Here is a 23,720-nt window from a genome sequence, read left to right as displayed (position 1 = left end):
CTTGATGTTTGGTTTTGTTTTGTTTTTAACGAACAGCAGACTCTGCTATGCCAGATGTAAGTGCCAGCATCAATGCAATATATTTTGATCCCTCCTTTCATACTTCCAATATAAAATCTTGTGTACCGTGGCTGACTTTTAAAGAGATTTATCTTCCCCCCCTTAGATCCCTGTTCCGCCAATCACTGCTTCATCGACTCGCTGGTCCTGGAATCCGGAAGAGGAGCGCAAGAGACAGGAGAAGTGGCAGAAGGAACAGGAGCGCCAACTCCAGGTGAAAATGTGAAAATAGAAGATAATTGAATCAAAGTGTTGGGGTGTCTAAAGGGTTGATCGGGTAACCTTATTAATGTAATACGAGTAACCTATCGAAAAATGTTATCCGGATCATAATCTGAATACCATAATATTGCATTAATGTAACTCAATGACTTTTGATTACTTTTGGATTACTTCAGTGCCAAATATGCTAATAAAAGACAAAATGAACATAATATAAATAAAAATACTAAATTATGTTTAAGATAAATGATCAATGTAACCTTGAAAGAGAATTGGAGAACACCAAGGACAGGTAGTTGCTTGTAGTCCTACTGTCATGATTACTGATGCGAGGGACCTGTGCCCGCTCCTTTGGCGCCAACAGCCCTGGACGCTGATTGGCTCCCTGACACTTTTTAAACCCTCGGCTTTCTTTTACCGGTTGTCAGACCTTCTGCGAACCTCAGTTCACGCTAGGCAAGCCCTCCGACTCTGACTTTCTCCTGTTTTTTGGCTCCCGTCTGTTTCTTGGCTTCAACCCGTTTCTGTTTTTGACCACGTTTCTGCTACCCCGTGACCGACGATCACCAGATCGTGGGTGCAAGCCTTTTCCCCCTTCTCAATAAAACTGAGAGAAACGAACATAAGTGGTTCCTGTCTCCGTTTCTGGTTTCTGACACCTACAATTTTTTTTATAAAACTTTCAACCATGTAGTATCATTTATTGAGCAAAGTCAAAAGTTTCTCTTTCGCATGGCAGATGATATATGCTGTTTTAATTCATATTAAGAGCACATTAAGAAATAAATATTGTTTTAAACACACAAATTGCTCACTTTCCAAATTTTGCCTTGTTTTACTTGTTTGAAGTGGGTTGGAAACCCTTGACATTACTATGCTAAGTAACACATTTTTACAATTTAACAATACAGTGATTGTATAGTTATTTTGAAAACTGCAATAAAAAAAGACAAATCATATTTAATCAATCATATTCCCTGAACATATCACGAGAGTGCAACTGGGCTGTCCTCACTGCAGGCTCACACCAATTCAACAAATTGAGTGCCACATTGAAGAAGAAATATAATGAAGACAAAAAGAAAAATGCTTTCACCTGCAACACAGTGTATGAGTTGGATATCTGTACAATCAGCGCAATAGATTCGGACAACAGTTACTCAGATGCGTGCGCCTCATCTCTCTGTCTTTTTAGTGTTACTGATTGAAATTATGATAGACACAATTCGTCTATTGGCGCATCATGTATATGTAATGGAATTTTAATTACAATTGTAACCCTGCAAGGTAATCCTTATTTTAACTAAATGTACCTCTAATTTGATTGTCTTTTTTTCTGTAACCGTAACGAAATACAATTACATTTTTTTGGTATCCTAATTACGTTATGCCGTCACATGTATTCCGTTACTAAACAATGTTTATTTTTATGAATTGCAGGAGAAATACAAACGTGACCAAGAGAAACTTCAGGAGGAGTGGACGCGGGCCCAGCAGGAGCTTTCGAGCAGTGGGCCACAACCAGAGGTACTACTTATTCCAATTGCTCAAATGAACAGTATACTCATTTTAAACGTATTATATTCGGGCTATGCAAATCTATCATTTTAAGTGGCTGTTGTATGTTTGAGTAAAGTCAAGTCATGTTTATTTGCATAGGCCTTAATCACAAAGCGTCTCAAAGGGTTGCACAGACCACAGATTATTGCAAACCAAGGACTATTATTACACAATCCCCTGATTTAAAACCTACATGAGGGCAAGGAAAAACTCAAAAACCTCAACATGAGGAGAATGAAGAAACGTTGAAAAGGAAACACAGATGAGTTAATACCCCTTCTAGGATGACCAGGCTGCAAACGATTACAAATAATACACAGATATTGTCAACATAAAATATAGGTTATTCATATTCTATCGAATAGAAGTGTGTTTTAAGCCTAGATTTAAACAGTTCCATTGAGGTTGCAGATCGAATCTCAGGTGAAAGAGCATTCCATTGCACTAGGGCCCGAATGGAGAACGCTCTCGAACCTGCGGATCTCTTCTTGGCTCTTGGGATCACTAGTAGACCAGCGTTTTCATAGAGAAGGCTCGGGACCGGAAATTAAATCTGAAAGATATGAGGGAGCAAGTCCATGCATGATTTTGTATCCTACCAACAGAACCTTAAAATCACATCTTAAGCTAACAGGGAGCCAATGCAGGTTAGCTAAAATCTGCAATTTTTTAGCACAGAAAAAGGAAACACTTTAAAATATTAAAAAATATTACTTTGTTGTTGAAGGAGAATCTTTTTTTTCTTCCTGTTTTATTGTTGGTTTTAAGATGTTGTGAAAATGAATTCTCGGTGTACTGGATCGTATTTTTTTTCTCTACCTTCGCTTGGAAATACAGCATAGTTTTTTAAGTTCTTTGACCATTAGGGGTGGTCGGGTCAATCCATACATGGATATTATCAACACTAAGGAAGTATTTGGATTGGATCGATAGTATTGTCTCGGGATCGATAACTCACCCTTTCCCCAAGATCCTTAAAGTGCCGCCTTTATATCTAGATAGCACAGTCCTCTCTCACCCAGCACCCTCGGCAACTCTGTATGCCTCTTTGTATGACCGCCTTGTGGGTAGTAAAGGAGCACATTTATTCCGTTAGATTTACTTGAGTACGTTTTGGGAAGTGTTGTACTCTTAGGAATATATTGAAATCGCTATACTTTTACTTTTACTTGAATAAATTTGTGAATAAAAAACAGTACTTTTACTCCGCTACATTAGGCAACATTGAAGTTGTTACTTTGTTACGGTGTGAATCATGTATTTTACTTTGTTAGATGTCACTACTACACAGAACATGTTACATCATTCAACGAAATCGCCTCAGCGGATATAAAGAACTAATTGGACATGGTTCCACTTTTTGAAGGGTGAATTTTGACATGCGTTGATCACTTTTCTCGTGTCTTCTGCAGCTCATGGGCTCAACTTTTGCCTACCGTCAGCTTGAGCTGGAGCGAGAAAGGCTAGAGAGAGAAAGAAAAAGAAGAGAGGAAGAAGAGGAGGAAGCACGCATAAAATTGGAGTTGGAGAGGAAGCGAACTGAGGAAGAATTTGAGCGCAAAAGGCAGGAGATGAGGAAGAGGGAAGAGGAGCTGGAGCAAGAGAGGCAAGAAGTAGAGAGGAAGAGGAGGGAGCAGGAGCAGGAACTGGAGAGGCAAAGGTTGGAGATGAGGAGGAGGGAGGAAGAGCTGGAGCGCCAGAAGCTGCAGGAGGAGGAGGAGAGAAAGAGGAGGGAAGAGAAGGCCGAACTCCTCAAGCTGGAGGAAGAAAGGAGGAGAAGGGAAGCTGAGGATGAACGCCAAAGGCAAGCGGAAGAGGAGAGAAGAAGAAACAGGGAAAAAGAGGAAGAGGAGAGGAGGATGAGGGAATTGGAGGAGGAGCGCAGAAGACTGGTGGAGAAAGAGGAGGAGGAGAGAAAGCAGAGAGAAGAGGAGGAGTTGTTGTGGCAAAGGAGAAGAGAGGCTGAGAAAGAGGAGTTGAGGAAGAGGCTGGCGGCCGCTGAAGAGCAGCAAAGACGAGAGAGGGAGCAGCGCACTATGGAGGAACAACGGTCATTTTCTTTTTGTTATTAAGACAAGGGGGAAAAAATTAATAAGCCGAAAGTGGTGGTTAAATACAATCTTTTTGGGGGGTTTTTACACTCAGTACTCAAATCCTCAGTAATCATGAATCCCTAATATAAAAGACCAACACCAACACTAACTTAAAACCCCCCAAAACAATGACAGATGTTTTCCCAGTAAGACTTACATAATTGGCTTTCGGAGTTGCGTTTAAAGTTAGTGGGCACTCGTTGTTAATGTTTTCGTAAAGAATCGTAAAAATAATAATCAAAGATGTTATATTTAAAAATACATTTTGAACGTTTGCAAACCAATCTGTGTTATGTAATTAAGTTGTATTTTTCACCTCCAGGGCTTTGGCACTTGATAACGAAGAAAGAGTTCCCAGCAGAGGTCAGTCATGAAGTCTTATCAATCATCCCATCCCACTGAGTGACTTTTTAATCGTACAGTGCCCTGCAAAAGTATTGCCCCCCCAAAAAACGTTTGACATATTGCCATATTTCAGATTTCAACTTATAGGAAAACAATTCAAAATATTTGTCTTAGAATCATCATGTGAGACACAATCGTGAAAATAAATTACATTCATTCAATATTTTATATTGTGCTAACCAAAAAAATGAAATGTAGACGTTTCAAAATATTGGCTCCTTTTGAATCAATAACTTCTACAATCTCTTTTTTGTGCGAGAACAGCCACAAGTGTTTTGGGGAATGTCTTTAGGTTATATGCATCTTGAAACAGAAATGTTTGCCCATTCTTTCTTACAAAACAGCCCAAGTTCCTTGAAATGTAAGAGTAGTCGTTTGTACACAGTGCTCCAGGAGATGTTTAAATGTTACAAAATATTCTTGCACCCCATTCCTGGTTTGAACTGTCCTTTCCAGCATGTCTCTTTTTTCAGACCTCTTAGTCAATCACAGAGCAGATGCATTTGAACTGATACATTATGACAGACATGAACACTCTGTCATTGTCAGTCGTTTAGGTCGACATTGGATCAGTCAGAAATCATTAAAAAAAAAACTTTATAGTTTGTTAGCTGAGCTGTGAGAATAGGGGCGCAATATTTTTGCTACACCCACTTTTCAATTTCTTTGTTGTCTGTATAAGATAAAATGTCGAAATATGTTGTTTCCACTTCACCATTGTGTCTCACATGTTTTGATTCTTAGAAAATATTATCAGTTTTTTAGCTTTAACTTTGAAGCCTGAAATGTGGAAATATGGAAAAATGTTATTGGTGGACCAATACGTTCGCTTCGCACTGTAGTCGGCTGAAGTGCTAAGTTGCACGTAAACATCAAACATTCGCCACCGCTGTAGGCGCGTTTTGTCACGGGGGCATCACAGCCCAGTGGCTGCTGGAAGAACGGGCCAAGAGCACACGGGAAAAACTGGCTTACGCTCAAAGGGCCGCCATACAGATGGAGAAGCAAAGGATCGACATCCTCAGTCACATCGGGTACAAGGAGCCTGAGAGAGGTCGGGTCCGTCCGCCACAATCCTCTGCCCTGATCGGCTTACCAATCAAAACCTTTGGATCAGCATGCAAATCAGACAACATACAAATCAGAAGTGATCGCGATGATCAAATGGATTTGTTGACATGGATAGGTTTAAATGAATGGACTGAAACTTGATTAGGGATATGTGTAAACATACGTGTGGTTGTACTAGATTAGTGGTTCCTAAAAATAAACAATTATAATAAGAAATAAGGAACCTGGCATTGGAAAACATATTGGATGAATAAAAGTTTGACTTTTTGATGGAAAAGAAAAAAAAGTTCTGGACGACCCAAAACTTTTATAGTGTAGTATATATTTGTAGGTATATGTTTATTTATGTATTCATTTATTAAGATCTATATAGCTATCTACTTTAGTCATATAGTCATATCCCTCAAGTGGGGTGACCGACAGAAAGACAAACACATACAACAATAAAGAAAATAAAGAAAATAAAAAAGGAAAAAAAATAGCAAAAAACGCACACATTTTTAGACCATGGCCAACTCATTAGCCCAAACACCCAAACAAGTTAGGCACCTCGGCACCCAAGTTGGTCATGCTTTCGTCCCTCCAGATGAAACGGGACACAAGAAAGCGGCCACTTCACTCGGGTCAGTGTGACACAACACACTCTTCTGTTCAACAGCAGGGCCCAACAGCTTTCACTGGTTTATCCCTGCCACATCATACAGGTGCCCTGTCCATCCCTTAGGGGCCGGTCACACAGACATTTGCGGCTGAATCACGGCTAAAATTTTGCGTTTTTTTTTTGCCCGTGGTTGCCCAGGATGGAAAATGCGCAAAACTGGCCAACCCGCTGTTCATCGGTGGTATGCCCGCAAAACAGACGCCGGCGACTGTTCCGCTTCCTCATCGCGTCATTTCTGCGTCATTTTCTCGTGTGGACCACGGGTATAAAAGCTCCCGAGCCGGTGTTGTGCCCAAATCCGACTCCTACGCAACACCCACACCGCCCCACCCCCTCGCGTGACTTTTTCATCCACGTTAACAAACGCATTTTGTAGAATACGATCGCACTTTATTGTTTAAATAAACGCGTTATATAGACTAGGATCTCCCAATTGTTATAATTAGCTCGCTTTATAGTTTTAATAAGCGTTTTATATAGAATACGATCGCTTTCGTTGGAAGCGCAGCAGAATGCGCGTTCACGTGAGGGGGGGAGGATTTACCGTCCGATTACGTTCTCAACAAAAACAAAGAAGGAATGGTTTAAGTTGTGTTACATTTCCGACAAATGCAAGACGAAGAGGTTTTGGTTATATACCCGCCATTACATTCCCTAAAAGTGAGATAAACGAGGTAAAAGTGGTTGTAGTAGCGAGGGGATGCAAATCTCGCCACCGGGCTGTAGAAATCATAACCGCACAAGACACAGTCTCGTGAAGATCAAGATTTAAATCTATGGCATCATTTTTATTTTGTTATCTTGAAAAGAAATGTCAAAAAATAAAAATTGATTAAGACGAGGTCACTACGCTGACGGGGGGGGGGGGGGGGTTGGGGGGGGGGGGTTAAGGGTTATTGGTCTATCTTCTTTATCCATTATCCATTATCGATCAGTTCATAATACGCTACAAAGCTTAGGAGCCGGGACTCTTACTCTCAGCCAAAAGGTCAAGCTAAGGTCCTAGCATCAAAGCCTTGCTGCGACCATTGCGAATGCACCGAAAGATTTATCCGAAATGAAGAGAAACTACGCTGACGGGGATCCATGTTCACCCCCTTGACGTCACGAGCACAACTGACGTGTGCTCGGCATTCGCGCTGTTTATACGCGGAGAAAGGCGTTTGACTGTCACACGCGTAACACGCTAATTTCACGTAATAACACCGCGATACAGGCGCAGAACATGCTATTACCATGCTCCACCCACGATTACCCGCTGAAATTTCCCGTCCTACCCATGTGTAAGCACGCCCTGGCCGCGGCCAGAGCACGTTGTTCCGCGTCATTTCTGCGTCATTTCCTCGTGTTGACCACGTGTGCGGCACGCGGTTTAACACGTGCTCAAACTTTTGAGCAGCTCAAAAGTTTTGAACGCGGCCAACCACGTGGAAATTTCCGACCGCGAGTAAAGCACTGCTCTATCTCGTCTATATGGCGGTCTCTAAACGTCCAACAGCGCCCAACAGCATCTGCTTCACGGTCAGAAATTTCTGACCGTGGTTCAGCCTCAATACGCTCGTGATAGGCTGTGTACCTGCGCTCTAAAGAATTGAGCAGCGCCAAACAGTTTCGCGCTGCCACCCGCGCGCGAATTTCCGACCTCGTGTTAAGCACCGCTGCATCTCTTCTGAATAGCGATCTCAATGCGTCCAATAGCGTCCGCCTCAAAGGCAGAAATTCCTGGCCCTGATTCAGCTGCAAATATCTGTGTGACCGGCCCCTTAGAACGCGTCCAAACATCCCACTATCCTTTTACAGCACTTCTCCATGCATTCCTATCACCAACAAGAGCTCTAGCTTCCACTAGATGTAGACCTCTTTCCTGCAATGCACTCATAACACCATCCATCCACGTCAATCGCTGTCTTCCTCTTGGTCTCCTTCCATTGACTTCTGCTCTGTAGATCCTCTTCAACATTCACTCCTCATCCATCCTCTCCATGTGTCCAAACCAACCGAGTACTCACTTATCCACACGCTTGCCCAGTTCCACTACTACTCCAGTTCTGTCTCTCACAATTTCATTTCTCAATCCACCCAATCTTGTAATTCCTAACATACTCCTCAAACACTTTACTCAGATACAGCACCTTCATCATCTCGTCGCCATGTTTTTGGTATAAAGAACCATCCTGATCTTCAGAAATGCGCCAGATTTCAGTATTGACTGTCAGCAACATGTGACATTTCTTATCCCACTGACACAATATCAATACAAATGGTGTCCCATACAACATATTATTGTTGGGAATTCAACAACTACCATGATGCGCATTTTGGTTAAAATTTGGAGTACTGGTCTGAGTTCGGCCACCAATTGCATCATATTCAATTCGAAGGTATAACAATTTGTTATGCAAAAATCAAGAAATACATTTCGAAGTTAGGTGTATATTACTCTCTCTTGATGTCTCACCGGTAGAGTTAGGAGGGTTACTTTAAAGGAGTAATCCAAGACAATTACTACAGGTTTCTCACAAAACCATAAGATTTAGTTGCACCTACCTTCAGAGTGTGGCTGGATCATTTATACATTTATTATCCATACACTATTGTCAAAATTCAGAGTTTTGGCGGGATTGTCATATATAAAGAAAAAAACCTCCCCCAAAAACCTGAGACATGATTCGAGTGACAATTTTTTGAATGAAAAGTGATTTACAAATAAATTTGATTGATTGATTGATATATTCACTGTGAGTAAAGAAGTTCCCAAAAAACTTCTTTCAGTTGTTTGTGAAGAAATGCATTTCAGTGAAACTATTGATTCTCACGAGTACTTGTATGATGGCAGTGACAGGCCTGGACCCAGTGGACCCAACGGCTCCTCTATCTCAGGCCGAGCTCCAACGCCAGCAGGTCCTGAACAACACAAAGAAGAAAACCAACTTGCTGACGGACAACAGCTGGATCCGCCAACGCTCCGCAACAACCCCCGGGCGCGATGACCTGCCCTCAACGCGCAGGTACGTCCCTCGGCCTGGTCGCTGGTGTGGGCTCGCTAACACTCGAGGGTCCAGGTTGCGGGTTTCGGTTGCGGGGCTAACTGGCAAAACCGGGGCCTGGCTTGGCTTTGCAGGGCTGGCTCTCTCGACTACTTGGACGCCCCCCTCAGCTCCTGGCGTTCGTCATGGACACCCAGGAGCGACTCGTATATTCCTGGTTATTCCCGACCGCACTCCGCCCTCTCCTATGGTGCACCCTTTTATGGTGGTGGGGCGCACTCAGGGGCCAGCACTCTGCCCTCGAACTTGCGGGGCCCGGCAGCAGGAACAACCCCTTGGTCACGGCAGTCCTCGTCGCCTTCGCCATCTTCGCTGTCCCCCACCACCTCCCCAGAACCCGGTTCTGACACGGGTGGTCGGCAGCAGCGCAGCAGGTATAACAAGCTTCCCTGGTGTGCAGGGTCTGAGTGGAGGTCAAGGTGCATCGTTGTTGATTAATGGTTAAAGCTTCAATTGTTTCTATGCTAATTTATTTGGACAATGTTTGCAACAGTATTGGGTGCATTACTGAAAAAACAAAATAATCACAGTTTATTTAAAAAGTAAACTAGTTACCCCTAAGATTACTGATAACAACAAGTAGCGCGTTACTCCGAAAGTAACTATCTAGCTATAAATTACCGTACATTCTTGCGTAGAAGAACTCCTTAAACTGCTTTAAAATAGCCACATAATAAAAGAATTTGAAGAAAACTTGTACACCAACTTGTAGAAGTACTAAAGCCTTCAAATTTCTTGGCTTGTGTAATCTTGAGAGCTTGCAAACGAGCACTTAACCGAGACACTCCATGTCCACTTTGGCTTTAAATCACTCGAAGATCTCATTCTCCATTTCTGGGTATTGTCCAAGATGTTTCCTTTTTTTCTCTAGGTATGGTATATTGCAGAAATAATTTTACTATTAAAAAATTCAGCATACTTTTATCGTAAGATCCGTGCTCATGTTTGCCCCATAATTGTCCATTGATTTATTGTACATGTATAAGCCAAACTCCTTTCCCCACACATTACCTACCATTCTCTACAGGTAACACTCAACAAAATATGCACATATAATCTGACCCCCTAATTTGAATGTATTCTTTTATAGTTATAAATTTAGCTTAGCTGCTAGTATATATAGTAGGGAGAACATCTACATGAGGAGAAATTCAGCGCTCACGTTTTCTGTACTCAAAACATCGCCAACATAACTGTATTCAGTTGTATACTGTGGTTAAATATAAACATGCCCGTCATTGGCTGATCGAGGGTTGTATGTGACGATCTGAGTGATTCAAGAGTAATCAGGACTCTGTAATTCAGGATCTGCATTTGATAAGTATTGAAATAATGCAGTAATGAACCCTGTTGTCATGACAGAAGAGTTACCGCCGATTGTGTGTCATAGCACCGGTCTGCAAGACTTTTTGTGGGGGAGTTGGGGTTCCTTTTTGACTTGTTTGGTCTTTATAAGCAAGGAAATTGATTTTTAGGTGAGAAAATACTTTCTATCTTCCCTCAAAGGCAAGTAACGTTGAACCTTAGAGGTCAGTTTCCACTTGGTTCTTCTGCAAATGGTTGAGTGTGCGTCCATGCTATGCATTGTGTGACACAGGTCAGTGAGCGGTAAGAAAGTGTGCACTTTGTGCAACACGACGCTGGGAAAAGGAGCTGCCATGATCATCGAATCCCTCGGCCTTTGTTATCATTTGACCTGTTTTAAGGTGAGAGCTCCTCCACACAATCCCCTTATTTCACTCTACTCTTTGTCACGCAAGTCCAAGAGAAAGACCATTTCAACCTGTTTCAAGCTTGATCCTTTAACTTTCTTAATGTCACGTCCTTTTATCATAAATTAATCAGAGCATCATCCACCTTGTCTTTTGTGTTGTTTCGTCACGCCTGTATGCGCTTGTTGACATTCCTGTGTTTGCATCTTTCATTGCCAAAGGTATATATTACCATTGTTACGAGGTTTAGTTATTAACTTGAGTTTATGGTCATTTTTGATTAAAACTAGCATTAAAATAAACATTTGTACAACATTTTGTTTTGGCAAGGTACCTGCATGTTTTACTTAGTCTGTCACTAATATGTTTTAGTCAGTCAGTCAGTCAGTCAGTCTGTCTGTCTGTCTGTCTGTCTGTCTGTCTGTCTGTCTGTCTGTCTGTCTGTCTGTCTGTTACCAGGGATTTAGCTATTAATGACTATATTTTGAGTTATTTGAAAGGGGGGGAGTTATTCTTCATCGTGCGAAAGCGATTTTTCTTCAGTGTTGTTCAATTAAACACTATGATGAAATAGCTGCATGTTAGGGGTCTACTCACATTTGTAACATACTGTAGGCAAATTACTAATTATTAATTTAATTAGTCATCTTACCATTTAGTGAACTGGTTTTTCTGTTGGAAATCAGTTTCCTATTTCTCTTTCACCCTTAACAGTTCAAAGATATTATTGTCTCTATTCTACTGCTTTCTTATTGGCCAATACGCACACACCCAGGCTTTCTAATTAGCCTGCTGGTTTGTTTGTATGTTAGCTGAGTGTGAAGAGTTACTTATTCAAAGGGTAAGCTGGCTAAGTAATTAGGTTGGTGGTCAAGTAATTTGGTGAGCTGGTGGGCCAAGTGACAGAAAGTAGAACTTAGGTTCCTTGGTCAATCACTCAGATCAATACCCAGTTAGGTTGGTTGGTTTGTTTGTTGAGTAGAGGTTTAAAGTTACTTAAAATGACCAATCTACTTAAATGAGTCAGTAAAATTGCTTGATCCACTTAAAAGTATTTATGTTTTAATAATCAACTTTCCATTTATTGTATTCCTAGTGCATTGACTGCAAGACGGCCCTCGGGGGATCAGAAGCTGGAGCTGAAGTCCGAATCCGAAACAAACAGCTCTACTGTAACACCTGCTACATGCAGTTCAAAAGTAAGGCAAAGTTGTACGATCTTTTGTCGTGTTAGCTAGTCAGTCAGCTTTATGGGTGCTTTGTTCAGTTATACAGACATTCAGTTTGCCGTTGGGTTCGTCTCTTAAAGCGCACTTACACCAGGCTTCAGTACTTTACAGAAGAAATGTCCTGAGTGTGCTCAAACCCTTAGTTAACATATTGGTTAATGGCTTAAATAAGTGGTTGTCATTTAGTTATTGTTATATCTGTCATCAGGGTTGGGTAGGGTTACTTTAACTTGATTACTTTCAATTACTTTTGGATTACTCCAATACCAAATATGCTAATTAAAGACAAAAGAAACTAAATATGAATAAAATCATGACTCACAACACATGGTAAGCTTTCTCTCCTGGCTTTGATCTCTTTGATCTCCGGCAAAACTAACATAAAATGTGACCGAAACAAAATGAAAATAAATCCAAACAGCTTGCCAACATCATTTTTGCCATTCCATGTGTTCCGTTACTCCCCAAGCCTGCACAAAATTTAGTAATTGTACTACTATTTTCTCCACATTTAAACACTGCTACTTACATTACGATGTGACTTATCCTTTTTTGCGAGGCACATGTGACACCAAGGATGGAAATTTCTTTGGATTTCGTGACTTGGAGTTAAACTGATAGTTAGGTAATCGGGTGCTTTATGTCAGAGTTATTTTGATAATATCGCTTTGGCGCCGAAGTGCACATTTCTGCGCCGAACTGCAAAGCTGAAGTGTTACTCAAGTAAAAATACTGTTACTTCAGAAGGATATGACTCAAGTAGAAGTAAAAAGCAGTCATCTAAACATTTACTTGAGTAAAAGTAAGTGCATTGCTGTGTAGATCCTCCATGAAGGGTAAAAAAAAAAAGAAGAAAAAACAGCGAGAGAGATAGAAGCCCGCCCCGGCACGACTGAATGATTGACATTCTAAGCCCTCCCCCGCCTGGGCCTAAGATTTTATCTCTACCTCTGATAAATAAACTATGCTTTCCATAAGCACAAGGGAACCTTTAATGCAAAGTAAGTCTATTGAAAGAACACTGAACTTATGCATGAACGATAGTTCTTAGTCAACTTTTTAGAAAGAAAAAGAATGAAGTGTTAACTGTCAGTCCTTATCCATATATGGGCTATTCTGACCACACTGCTTCACTGCTCCAGTACTTGCCATATGGGACCGTCTACACATTTCAATCGTTGGATACAGGCAGCAAGACTAGGAAATGGGGTCTCCCTCGACGTGTCGACAAAGATCTGATCAAAGCTACTTCTGCCATCTAATGGCGATTTATACTGAAATAATTCCCAAAGGCTTCATCCTTACTGATAAACATGAATGCTTTTGCAAATGTATTTATATGTTCTGGTATTGAATGAGTTGATGTTGGATTAATTAACTTTCGAAATGAATGATAAAATACATAGAAATGAACTTATATGAAATTAGGATAAGTCTGCTACATGTTCTAAACACTTTTCTGACCCTCTCTTAAGCCCTGTACAAATAAATGTGACTTGACTACTCACCAAACTTGAGTTTGTTTGTACTAACAATCTAAAGTATTAATCAAGTTGTTACCTGCTATGTTAGCTTCTCGCATTAACAACTACTGAGCTAGCTGCTGATTTTTATGTTTTGGCACTCAGGGACAATGCTTCTGAAAATATGTTTATACCTTATAGCACTGCATAAGTTAATCAAGTCAACCCTGATGTCTGTAATTTACGGTAGTTTGTTGGGTGCTCCATGCGTCTGTCACTTTAAAACATTTCCAATGGAGCAATGCTTTTACTCTTCAGGCTTGACAATCTGTCCAAGTGAAATGTGCCTGCACTCACAAGTGAAATTGCACCACCTGCAAGTGAGCTCCAATTGAATATTTTTTTACGTGTTTCTTCCAGCCGGCCAGCCCACCACAATGTGACTTGAGAGTCTTCCAGAAGATTGATGAGGAGACCACAAGCGAGAACAACCTGTGACACCCTGGCCACCCCTCACTCCCCAAGGCCCACTTATACTTTCTTCCATCTTTGGATATTAATTATTTGTGCTTTTTTTTCTTTTTATTCCTTTTAAGCGGGTAAGATTGGTGTGTATAATGCTCAAGATGTGAAGTATTACAGCTGTACAAAGGGTTCTTCTTTTGCATACTTTTGGTTACTGGAGCGGCAAAACGGTTTCTTGTGCAGCCAAGGTTAAGACTCACAAAATATCATGTATTTCATAATAAGCAAGGGAAACTATCCAACCGGATGCTCTTTTTTTATCATCGGATTTTCCTTTTTTCTTTCTGAAAAATTACCCAATTTTGGTCCCCAGTGGTGTTTGGTGTTTCATCCGCCTACGTATGTGCCTTCATGTCTGCAACAGGGAGACCTAATCAAGACCATTATTATTGTTATCCAGGCTGTATTTAATTACACATGTGAAGAATATATGATATGTGATGATAGCGCAGTGATTTGTAAATAAAGGCTTTAAAGCTGATCATGAAATCGTGTTATATCTGTGTCTTATTACAGGTGTACGGGTGGAATTTCAATGAGGCAATTTGTCACGCCCATTCGATTCCACAGGCAGCGTTTCATGACACTTTTGATAAGCCATCTCCGCAAATCCTAATAATCCCACCACCGGAGCTGTTAGGCTGGATCCAATTTGCAACGAAACGTTTATTGAATATTCATACCCCGGCCGCTCTTGCTTTAGCGACAAGAGGTAGGAAATTGTCCTTGTCATTGCGTAATGAGAATAAGCCTGGAATGGAAATGATTTAGAAGAAAGTGGGTCGGAGGGAGAAGGGTAGGTGTGGCGAAATTAGGTCTGGCTGTCTCACCGTGGAGATGTCTCAAATTTTTTCCATCCTCTGTTCTGGATTTTTCTTGGCACTTCGTACTGAGGGAAATTTTTCAAGCGGATTGCTTGTAAAACAAACTCACCCTTTGTGGCGTCCTATATAAGAAAAATGAAACCCAACAGATTCAAACTTTGGCTTCCGGGAACTATCGGGAAGAAGAAGGAGATCTGATCTTGACCACATGAGATCTTTTCATTCATTAATCAACAGTTGTTCTTAGGGGATATCGTTTTTCAGTTTACAAACAAAATACAGTCATGATTATTGATAATGAACATCATCCCATGGTTTTGTGGGGTTTGTTCCTGTGCCTAAAGTCAAAGGGGGCACTGTGATCTCTATCATTGCGATCACTGCAACAGGTTTGAAGAGAGAAACTTCCTACATTTTAAGTTCTTTTTTTGTTTGTTCCAGTCAAACAACAATACAAGGTTAAAAATTTTAAAGGGAACAATAGAAACTTCAGAAGTACGTAGAATTGAATATAATAAATAATGATTAGGACATGTTTAACTCAACACAAGGGGGAGATCCTGAAAGCTGGTGTCCGTTATTTTAAATGTTGCTACTCTGCTGCCATCTCCTGGCTTAAAGTCATAATCGTGAGTTCAGTCAGCTCATTTCTGAAATACTGATAAAACTACTTTTTTCATCTTCTTGGGAATTTTGGGGTGGCGTTCGGACTGTATTTTCAACAGGCCTTTTCTTACTTTTAAGTCAAGTCACAATCATTAGTATAGCCCTTGATCACAAAAAAATGTCTCAAAGGACTGCACAGGATTACACTTACACCATCAAGGAAAAACTCAAAACCTCAGCATGAGGAAAAAACAAACCTCGACAAGTGGTAATCCCCCTTCCAGGATGACCAGTGTGGAATAGATTTAGCATTGGGTAACAGAACACAAACATAGTAAACATCAATAAAAGACAACAATAGGTAACACGTTGAAATTTGTCCGGAAAGTGCATGACAGCATCGACGCAGCTTCCCATCTCTGCCGGCTGGTCGATGCAGGCATTGACATGCTTCAGGTCCATTTTCAGGCTACACTAACAAAACCTGGGGACAGGCATGAAATCAAATCTCCACTCCCAGCCAAAAAACAAAAACAAATTTATTGACAACATTTTGTAAAGGGTGTTACAATTTTGATTATTTTTTGTGCATTTAAAAAATTCTCGTATACAAAATGAGATTTATTGAACTTTCATCGTCCGTATTTTGTATATGTCTTCTTACATTTTAACTTTTTTGGGATATTCAATTCATACAATATCAGAACTTTTCAAGCAACTTTGAATATTCCAAATTCTGACTCTAATTACAATACAGTATGCTTTAATAATGATAGCAGTGACGGTGTATTTTTTTCTGTTTTTAATTTATATATTTTATGAACAGTATGACTAATTGTAAAGAACTTAATATTAAGTTTTGGGGGGCTGGACCCAAATGCAGGGATGCATACAGAGGCAGGTGTGCTCAAAATTAGGATGGCATTTTTTAACAAAACCAGAAAAAAGGTAACAAACAAACGAGAAGGCACTAAATAAATGGCATGTCGGAACAAAATCAAACCTGACAAAGTCCAAATTAGAAACTAAGACAATAAAGGGGAAATCCAAGGAACAAAGTAACAAACTAACAAGTGGGCACAAAACAAGCGGTAAAATGTCCAAACCAGAAACAGGAGAAGAAAAAAATCAGACGCAGCAATGACAGTGGAAGTTAAAATGACCCAACGACATGTGATGTCCAAAATATCCTTATAAAGGGTGGGGATAATTAGGGACAGGTGTGTGGATATTGGACACACCTCAAAACCCATTCGGCGCCCCCTGGTGGAATCAGTCGCACCAAACACTAACGCTTAAATCCCTTTATTATTTATACTAAAGATGAAAGTAAAAGAGAACGACAGAAATCCAGTATGTGATCTTGGCATTGCGTAATAATACGAAACCATTATTGACGCAAATAAATTTAAGTCAGGCGACAAAATTGCTGTGTTTCTCTGGACCTTTTAAATGGGATGACTTTTTTATTTTTATAATCGACCTGATGTGTATCTAATTAGTCACATGAACTGTAATAATGGAAAAGTGCCTCGTAAATTAAGTGGACCGTGCAAGAATTAGAAGGGTAATAAAGACCACCTTGAGTCAACCTATAAATGCCATTGTCCCCGGAGAACCATAGAATGTTTATGCCTACCATGAGAAAGGTAAGCGAGCAAAGTTCACGAATGAAAGAATTAATGTTCCGATAGAAAGGGAAGATTAACACAGTTGATAACACACTATATCATAATTTGTCCTCTTTCCAACAGATACTGTAAAATGATATAAAAAAGATTATTTACCAATTCACTTGTATTAGTCCAATATTTGGTTCTAATGTTACAGATATGGTGCTGCTCCTAATGTGTACTTATTGACAAAAAAAGAATCACTAAAATCAGGGTTCAATTGGGTGTTTAAAATCTTTGGATTGAATGTGCTTAAATTATGGGTAAACTTCTTGTAAATGCTTGAAATTGCTTCCTGTTTTTACAACAAGTCTGCTTAAAAATGACGCCGACACTGCTCTCTGGTGGATTCACTTCGCCTTTGATAAATCGAGTTTGACACCCCTGTGGTGGTTAGTTGTTCTTTGCAGGTGATACAGAATATATGCCAGAAAGTATTTTTATACATGATTGTATTTTGTCAGAGTATTAAATTGTGCATAGCAGTGGCGATAGGCAGCACGGCGGCGCAGTGGTTAGCGCATGTGCGGCACAGTTCTAAGGTCTTGGGAACCTCCTGTGTGGAATTAAATCCAGTTATCGGACTTACTGTGCAGAGTTTGTATGTTCTCCCCGTGCTTGCGTGGGTTTCCTCCGGGCACTCCGGTTTCCTCCCACATTCCAAAGACATGCATTTCAGGTGGATTGGCCGGTCCAAATTGTCCCTAGGTGTGAATGAGCGGGCGAGTTGTCTGTCCCTGTGTGCCCTGCGATTGGCTGGCGACCAGTTCAGGGTGTCCCCTGCCCACTGCCCGATGATTGCTGGGATGGGCTCCAGCACCCCCGCGACCTTACTGAGGATAAGCGGTGCAGCTAATGAGATTAGATAAAGTGGTGATGTAGTATGTTAAAGCCCCACCTCAATGCTCATCATTTTTTCTTGTTAGACCTTCAAGGTTTGGTCAAAATCTGTGGTAATTTTCCCCTTGCCAATTCGACCACAGAAACGTGAGCTCCAGTCAAGGGTTGTGCTTCAAAAGTCAATTGAGGCTTCGATTTGAGACCTGCCAGACTGGATATTCAAAACCAATAACAAATTGGCCAAGCAGTGGAAAAGAACACATCATTATTTGACCTTTGAATCAACATTGACGGTTGTAATTTCGATCTTCAACGAAAGATGAACTGCAATGCAATTATCTACCGACAAAATCCCAGTGACTGGGAACCCTAAAAATCTCTAAGCCACTTGTGGTCGGTTATATTTATCCCCTTGAAATAGCTCTCAAGAATCCCTTTCAGCTTGGTTTTTGGCAACTTTATAACCCAAATCTGTTACACAAGCAATTTTTTTCCTTCCTTCCTTTTGACTCCCTTTCCTATCATATTCTTTGTGAATCCCTTTAAAGCAGTGTTTCTGAACCGATGGAGACCTGTTTACATTGGGTAGCGGGCCTTGTCATGGCAAAATAATGCTAAGAAGAAGAAAAACAAAGAGGGTCAATTTTAAGACTTAACAGTAGATGGCAATAATATCCTGCTCAATCTCTTTTTCCTGTTTAGTCAATTTTGGGTTTGAGAGGGACCACATCTCCTTTTTTTGAGTTTTGTTTTCTTTCCTTTTTCCGCCCATAATAATGTTTCCAAAGAAAGTAAGAGATCCGAAAATGGTGTAAGAGTATATGCTATTGAAGTGCAGCTGAAGGGTACAGTAAAAGCTTTAAAAAATGTTACATTTTTAGCTTTTTACCAGTATTTTAATCTTTATTATCCACATAATAAATGGTTATATATGTTTTGGTAGAAGTTGCATTTAAATGTTGAGTTTCAATTTATCTTATTATGTTGCTATTTTAAAGCCGTTTTAGGGGGTTGCTTATATGCAATGTAAGCTTATATGCCAGTATATCCGGTACTTGAAGTTGTTTTGGTTTTGCTGGTCATTTAGTTCTGGAAAAACAATTCAAAAAAGAATAAATATATTTATAGATACAGTGGAACCTCGGCTTTCGAACACCTCTCAGTTTGAACAAATCGGTTCTCGACCAAAAAGTTTGAGAAATTCTTGCTTCGCTTTTCGTTCAAAAAATCGGAGTTCGAACGCCGGTACACTAGGGGCGATGCTGAGCGGCGTACAGGTGTAGATTGCCCCCACCCCTCGTGAAGAACTGTTATCACGTGAGCGCGCACTTCTTTTTTGTTTCGTTTTGAATATCGGTGAACGGAGTGTTTTAACCCCTAATTATGCCTCGGAAGAAGTTCGGTGCAAGCAGCAGAGTTGCTACAGGTGAGAAAAGAAGAGTAGTGCGTACAACTATTGCATTTAAGAAAGAAATAATGGCAAAATATGAAGAAGGTGTGCGAGTTTCCGATCTTGCTATACATACAGCATGGCTTCTGCTGAGCACCACAAAGGTAAGAAATCCTATTCATAATTATTTTCATTATCCTTTAACCGCTCACCACTTGTTTTGGAGATGACGTGTAAACGACCTGATTTTTTTATTTTTACACGTTCATGTTAGCGTAATCTTTTGTACGGAAGATTACGCTAACGCGAACGTACGATTAGCCTGGGTTAGCTTCATGTTTACGTTCTTGTGTCGTGATTACCTAACCGGAGTCACCTGAGGTAATCAGCTGGTGTGCTGGAACGCGATCTCTTGATTGGTGGAAGTCTACTACATAAGCTGTCAGCGTCCAGAGATGGACGTTCGAGTGTCTTCCTCATTTCCTGAGTGAACCTCCAACATTCAAGTTTTCGATCTACTCTTCCGTCCCGGCCACCGACCTACCTGCTACGTTTCGCCACGCGTTTTCACCACGGAGTTGCCATATCGTCCCAAGAGGCTTTCCACTGCCAAGGCTCGACGTCCCAAGCCTGCTCCACCGAATCTTGTCACAATAAATCCTTTAACTGACGCTATTGGATCCGAGTCCTTGTTCTGTTCCATGACAGAACACTCGAACCAAAGCATGGATCCAGCGACAGTTCGTCCCACCTCTGAGAGATGCGGAAATGCCGAACAGGAATCCGCGCTACAGCGCCTACAACACACCGAAGGCGCAATACAACAAATCGTCCACGACGTATCCACACTAGTCCGGCAAGTACAACGTCACCAAGATTTTTTTGAACAGTGCGAAGCTTCCCCGGCAACACGAGCACGAGATCCAGTTCCGCCCCTTTCTGATCAGGTCGGCAGTGTTGAACCACGAGTAGGTTCGCCAGAGAGATTCAGTGGAGAGCCCGCCCAGATCCGCCCCTTTCTTATAAATTGCCGACTAATTTTTGATCTACAACCGCGAGCCTTTGTGAACGAAAAGGCGAAGGTGGCTTTTGTGATAAATCATCTGACTGGCAGAGCCCGCCTTTGGGGAACGGCAGAATACGAACGAGGGGCGACAGCATGCACCTCTTTTAATTTGCTTAGCCAGGAAATGATTAAAGTTTTTGATTCTGGAGCCTCATCAGTCGATGCTGCTCGTTCAATCTTGAACATTCGCCAGGGGAGACGCTCCATTGCCGACTATGCCATTGACTTTCGCACACTAGCAGCCCAGAGTCACTGGAACGAAGAGGCGCTGGTCGACGCCTACCTCCATAGCTTGTCCGGTTATATCAAAGACGAATTGGTTTCCCACGCTCCTCCGGTAACTCTTGACAATGCTATCGAACTGACCGCCCGGATCGACCGTAGGGTTCAGGCAAGACGCAGAGAGAGAGAAGATCCCAGACAACCCATCACCCGGCAAAGTCAAGACATTAGTAAGATACCGAACCCCCCAACCAATTCTACCGCACCTCATGAGATGATGGAGGTGGACCGCACCTTTCTCTCCGTCGAAGAACGCCAGCGAAGGCGTACCGAACGGCTATGTTATTACTGCGGCGGCCAGGGACATAGGGTGGTCAATTGCCCGTTAAAAGCAAACGCTCGTCGGATATAGGGGACATCCGATTGAGCTCAGCTTTATTATCGTCCCCCAAGACTGATAGACCTGTTCTCCGGGCAAATCTCATTATTTCCGGTACATCTCAACCCTTCCATGCCCTCATCGATTCTGGCGCCGAAACAAATATCCTGGATTTGTCACTCGCACACAAGATGGGGATACCTGTTGAAACCCTTCCTAACCCGGTATCAGCTCGGGCTTTGGATGGCCACCTATTAGGCACCGTATCTCAAATAACGGAACCCATTGAACTACAGTTGTCTGGAAATCACAGAGAGAAGATCCGATTTCACTTACTTCACTCCCCTAACCAACCCCTTGTCCTGGGTCATCCTTGGTTGGTGCAACACAACCCCCATTTCGACTGGCGCACTGGGTCGATACTTGAATGGGGCATGGACTGTCACCAAACCTGTCTGCAAGCCGCTCCTTACCCAAATCATCCTGTTTCCACGAGGGCTCCACCCAATCTGTCCAAGGTCCCAGCCTGTTACCACCACCTACGGGAGGTCTTCAGTAAAGCTAAGGCCTCTTCCTTGCCCCCTCATAGACCTTATGACTGCGCAATTGATCTCCTGCCGGGGTCTGCTCCTCCTCGGGGCCGCCTCTACTCCTTGTCCATTCCCGAGAGGAAGGCCATGGAGGAGTACATTTCCGATGCCTTGGCGGCTGGTATCATTCGACCCTCCTCTTCTCCTGCTGGGGCGGGGTTCTTCTTTGTGGGAAAAAAGGACGGGTCACTCCGGCCCTGTATAGATTATCGGGGCCTTAATGAAATCACGGTTAAAAATCGCTATCCCTTGCCTCTGCTTGCCTCTGCATTTGAGCTTCTACAGGGGGCCACGGTCTTCACTAAACTTGATCTGCGCAACGCCTACCACTTAGTCCGAATCCGGGAGGGTGATGAATGGAAGACGGCATTCAACACACCCAACGGTCACTACGAGTATCTGGTAATGCCGTTCGGATTAACCAATGCTCCAGCTGTTTTCCAATCTTTGGTAAATGACATTTTACGAGATGTGCTTAATCGTTTTGTTTTTGTGTATCTGGACGATATCTTGATTTTCTCAAAGTCCCTCGATGAACACCGAAAACATGTCCAGCTGGTTCTCCGTCGTCTCCTAGAGAACTCTTTATTTGTTAAGGCAGAGAAGTGCGAGTTTCACGCCAAGACAGTCTCGTTCCTGGGCTACATCGTGGCGGAGGGGACCCTTCAGATGGATCCTGCCAAGGTATCAGCAGTCACCTCTTGGCCTGTCCCTGAGTCTCGGAAAAAACTCCAACAATTCCTTGGTTTTGCCAATTTCTACCGGAGGTTCATCAGGAACTACAGTTCGGTGGCAGCTCCCCTCACGCTTCTTACCAGTCCTAGAGAGCCATTTCGGTGGTCTTCCGAGGCTAATGCAGCTTTCAACCGTCTAAAAACCCATTTCTCTACGGCCCCCATACTCCAGGTACCGGACCCTGCACGCCAACTGGTAGTGGAGGTGGACGCCTCAGATGTGGGAGTGGGTGCTGTCCTGTCCCAGCGGTCGGACAGGGACCAGAAAATGCACCCGTGCGCCTTCTTTTCCCGGCGGTTGTCCCCGGCCGAACGCAACTACGACGTGGGGGATCGTGAGTTGTTGGCCGTCAAGCTAGCCCTGGAGGAATGGCGGCATTGGTTGGAGGGGGTAACGGTGCCGTTCATAGTTTGGACTGACCACAAGAACTTAGAATATATTAGATCGGCCAAGCGGCTCAATCCTCGCCAGTCACGTTGGGCCCTGTTTTTCACCCGCTTTAACTTCACTCTGTCCTACAGACCCGGATCTCGGAATGTGAAACCCGACGCGCTGTCCCGACAATTCCAGAGTTCCAATGACACACCTCAGGGTCCCGCAACGGTCCTTCCAGCTTCCTGTATGGTGGCAGCAGTCTCCTGGGATATCGAGTCCCGAGTCAGAGAGGCGATACCCGATCAGGCGGGTCCCAGCTCCTGTCCCGAGGGTCGACTATTCGTCTCCGAACCCTTACGGTCCGAGGTCCTCCAATGGGGGCACAATTCTCACTTTTCTTGCCATCCGGGGTCGGCTCGGACTCACAGTTTCTTGTCCCGACGCTTCTGGTGGCCTACCATGGCCAAGGACGTTAGGGAATACGTCTCCGCCTGTCAAGTGTGCGCCCAGAACAAAACATCCCACCAACGTCCGGCCGGTCTGTTACATCCACTTCCGGTTCCCCGCCGCCCATGGTCCCACATCTCCTTGGACTTTGTGACGGGGTTGCCAGTATCCGAGGGGATGACGACTGTACTAACTATCGTGGACCGGTTCAGTAAGATGGTCCATTTCGTGGCACTACCGAAGCTCCCCTCCGCCAAGGAAACTGCATTGATAGTCCAGCAGCATGTGTTCCGCCTCCATGGCATCCCTCTGGACATTGTTTCTGACCGTGGTCCCCAGTTCTCATCCGCGTTTTGGAAGGAGTTCTGTCGTCTGTTGGGTGCCTCTGTCAGCCTCTCATCAGGGTTCCACCCTCAATCCAATGGTCAGTCTGAACGAGTGAACCAAGATTTGGAAACGGCACTTCGCTGCATGGTCTCTAGTGAACCGTTGTCCTGGGCTCGGCAATTGGCATGGGTGGAATAT

General features: G+C 42.6%; 1 protein-coding gene across 6 annotated transcripts in view; it reads left to right on the top strand.

Moving 5' to 3' along the window:
* The window catches only part of lmo7a (LIM domain 7a), a 112,888-nt gene extending 98,351 nt beyond the window's left edge, over window positions 1–14,537 (top strand). For 3 of the 6 annotated variants that reach the window (XM_088352309.1, XM_088352310.1, XM_088352307.1), the window contains 11 exons: window positions 37–56; window positions 167–274; window positions 1,723–1,809; window positions 3,255–3,892; window positions 4,258–4,298; window positions 5,236–5,394; window positions 8,909–9,080; window positions 9,194–9,493; window positions 10,717–10,825; window positions 11,928–12,030; window positions 13,944–14,537. In XM_088352309.1, the coding sequence (XP_088208435.1) occupies window positions 37–56; window positions 167–274; window positions 1,723–1,809; window positions 3,255–3,892; window positions 4,258–4,298; window positions 5,236–5,394; window positions 8,909–9,080; window positions 9,194–9,493; window positions 10,717–10,825; window positions 11,928–12,030; window positions 13,944–13,966 (1,760 nt within the window). In that variant the 3' untranslated portion in view covers window positions 13,967–14,537. The remainder of the gene's footprint in view (window positions 1–36; window positions 57–166; window positions 275–1,722; window positions 1,810–3,254; window positions 3,893–4,257; window positions 4,299–5,235; window positions 5,395–8,908; window positions 9,081–9,193; window positions 9,494–10,716; window positions 10,826–11,927; window positions 12,031–13,943) is intronic. The other 3 variants (XM_088352308.1, XM_088352311.1, XM_088352312.1) reach the window with 3 other exon arrangements.
* The last annotated feature ends 9,183 nt before the right edge of the window (window positions 14,538–23,720 follow it).

The sequence above is a fragment of the Urocampus carinirostris genome, chromosome 14 (genome assembly GCF_059441175.1).
Source record: "Urocampus carinirostris isolate Australia breed hairy pipefish chromosome 14, RoL_Ucar_1.0, whole genome shotgun sequence".
Classification (NCBI taxonomy): domain Eukaryota; kingdom Metazoa; phylum Chordata; class Actinopteri; order Syngnathiformes; family Syngnathidae; genus Urocampus; species Urocampus carinirostris.
Note: the sequence above shows the minus strand (reverse complement) of the source record. Positions and strands in the feature narration are given on the sequence as shown.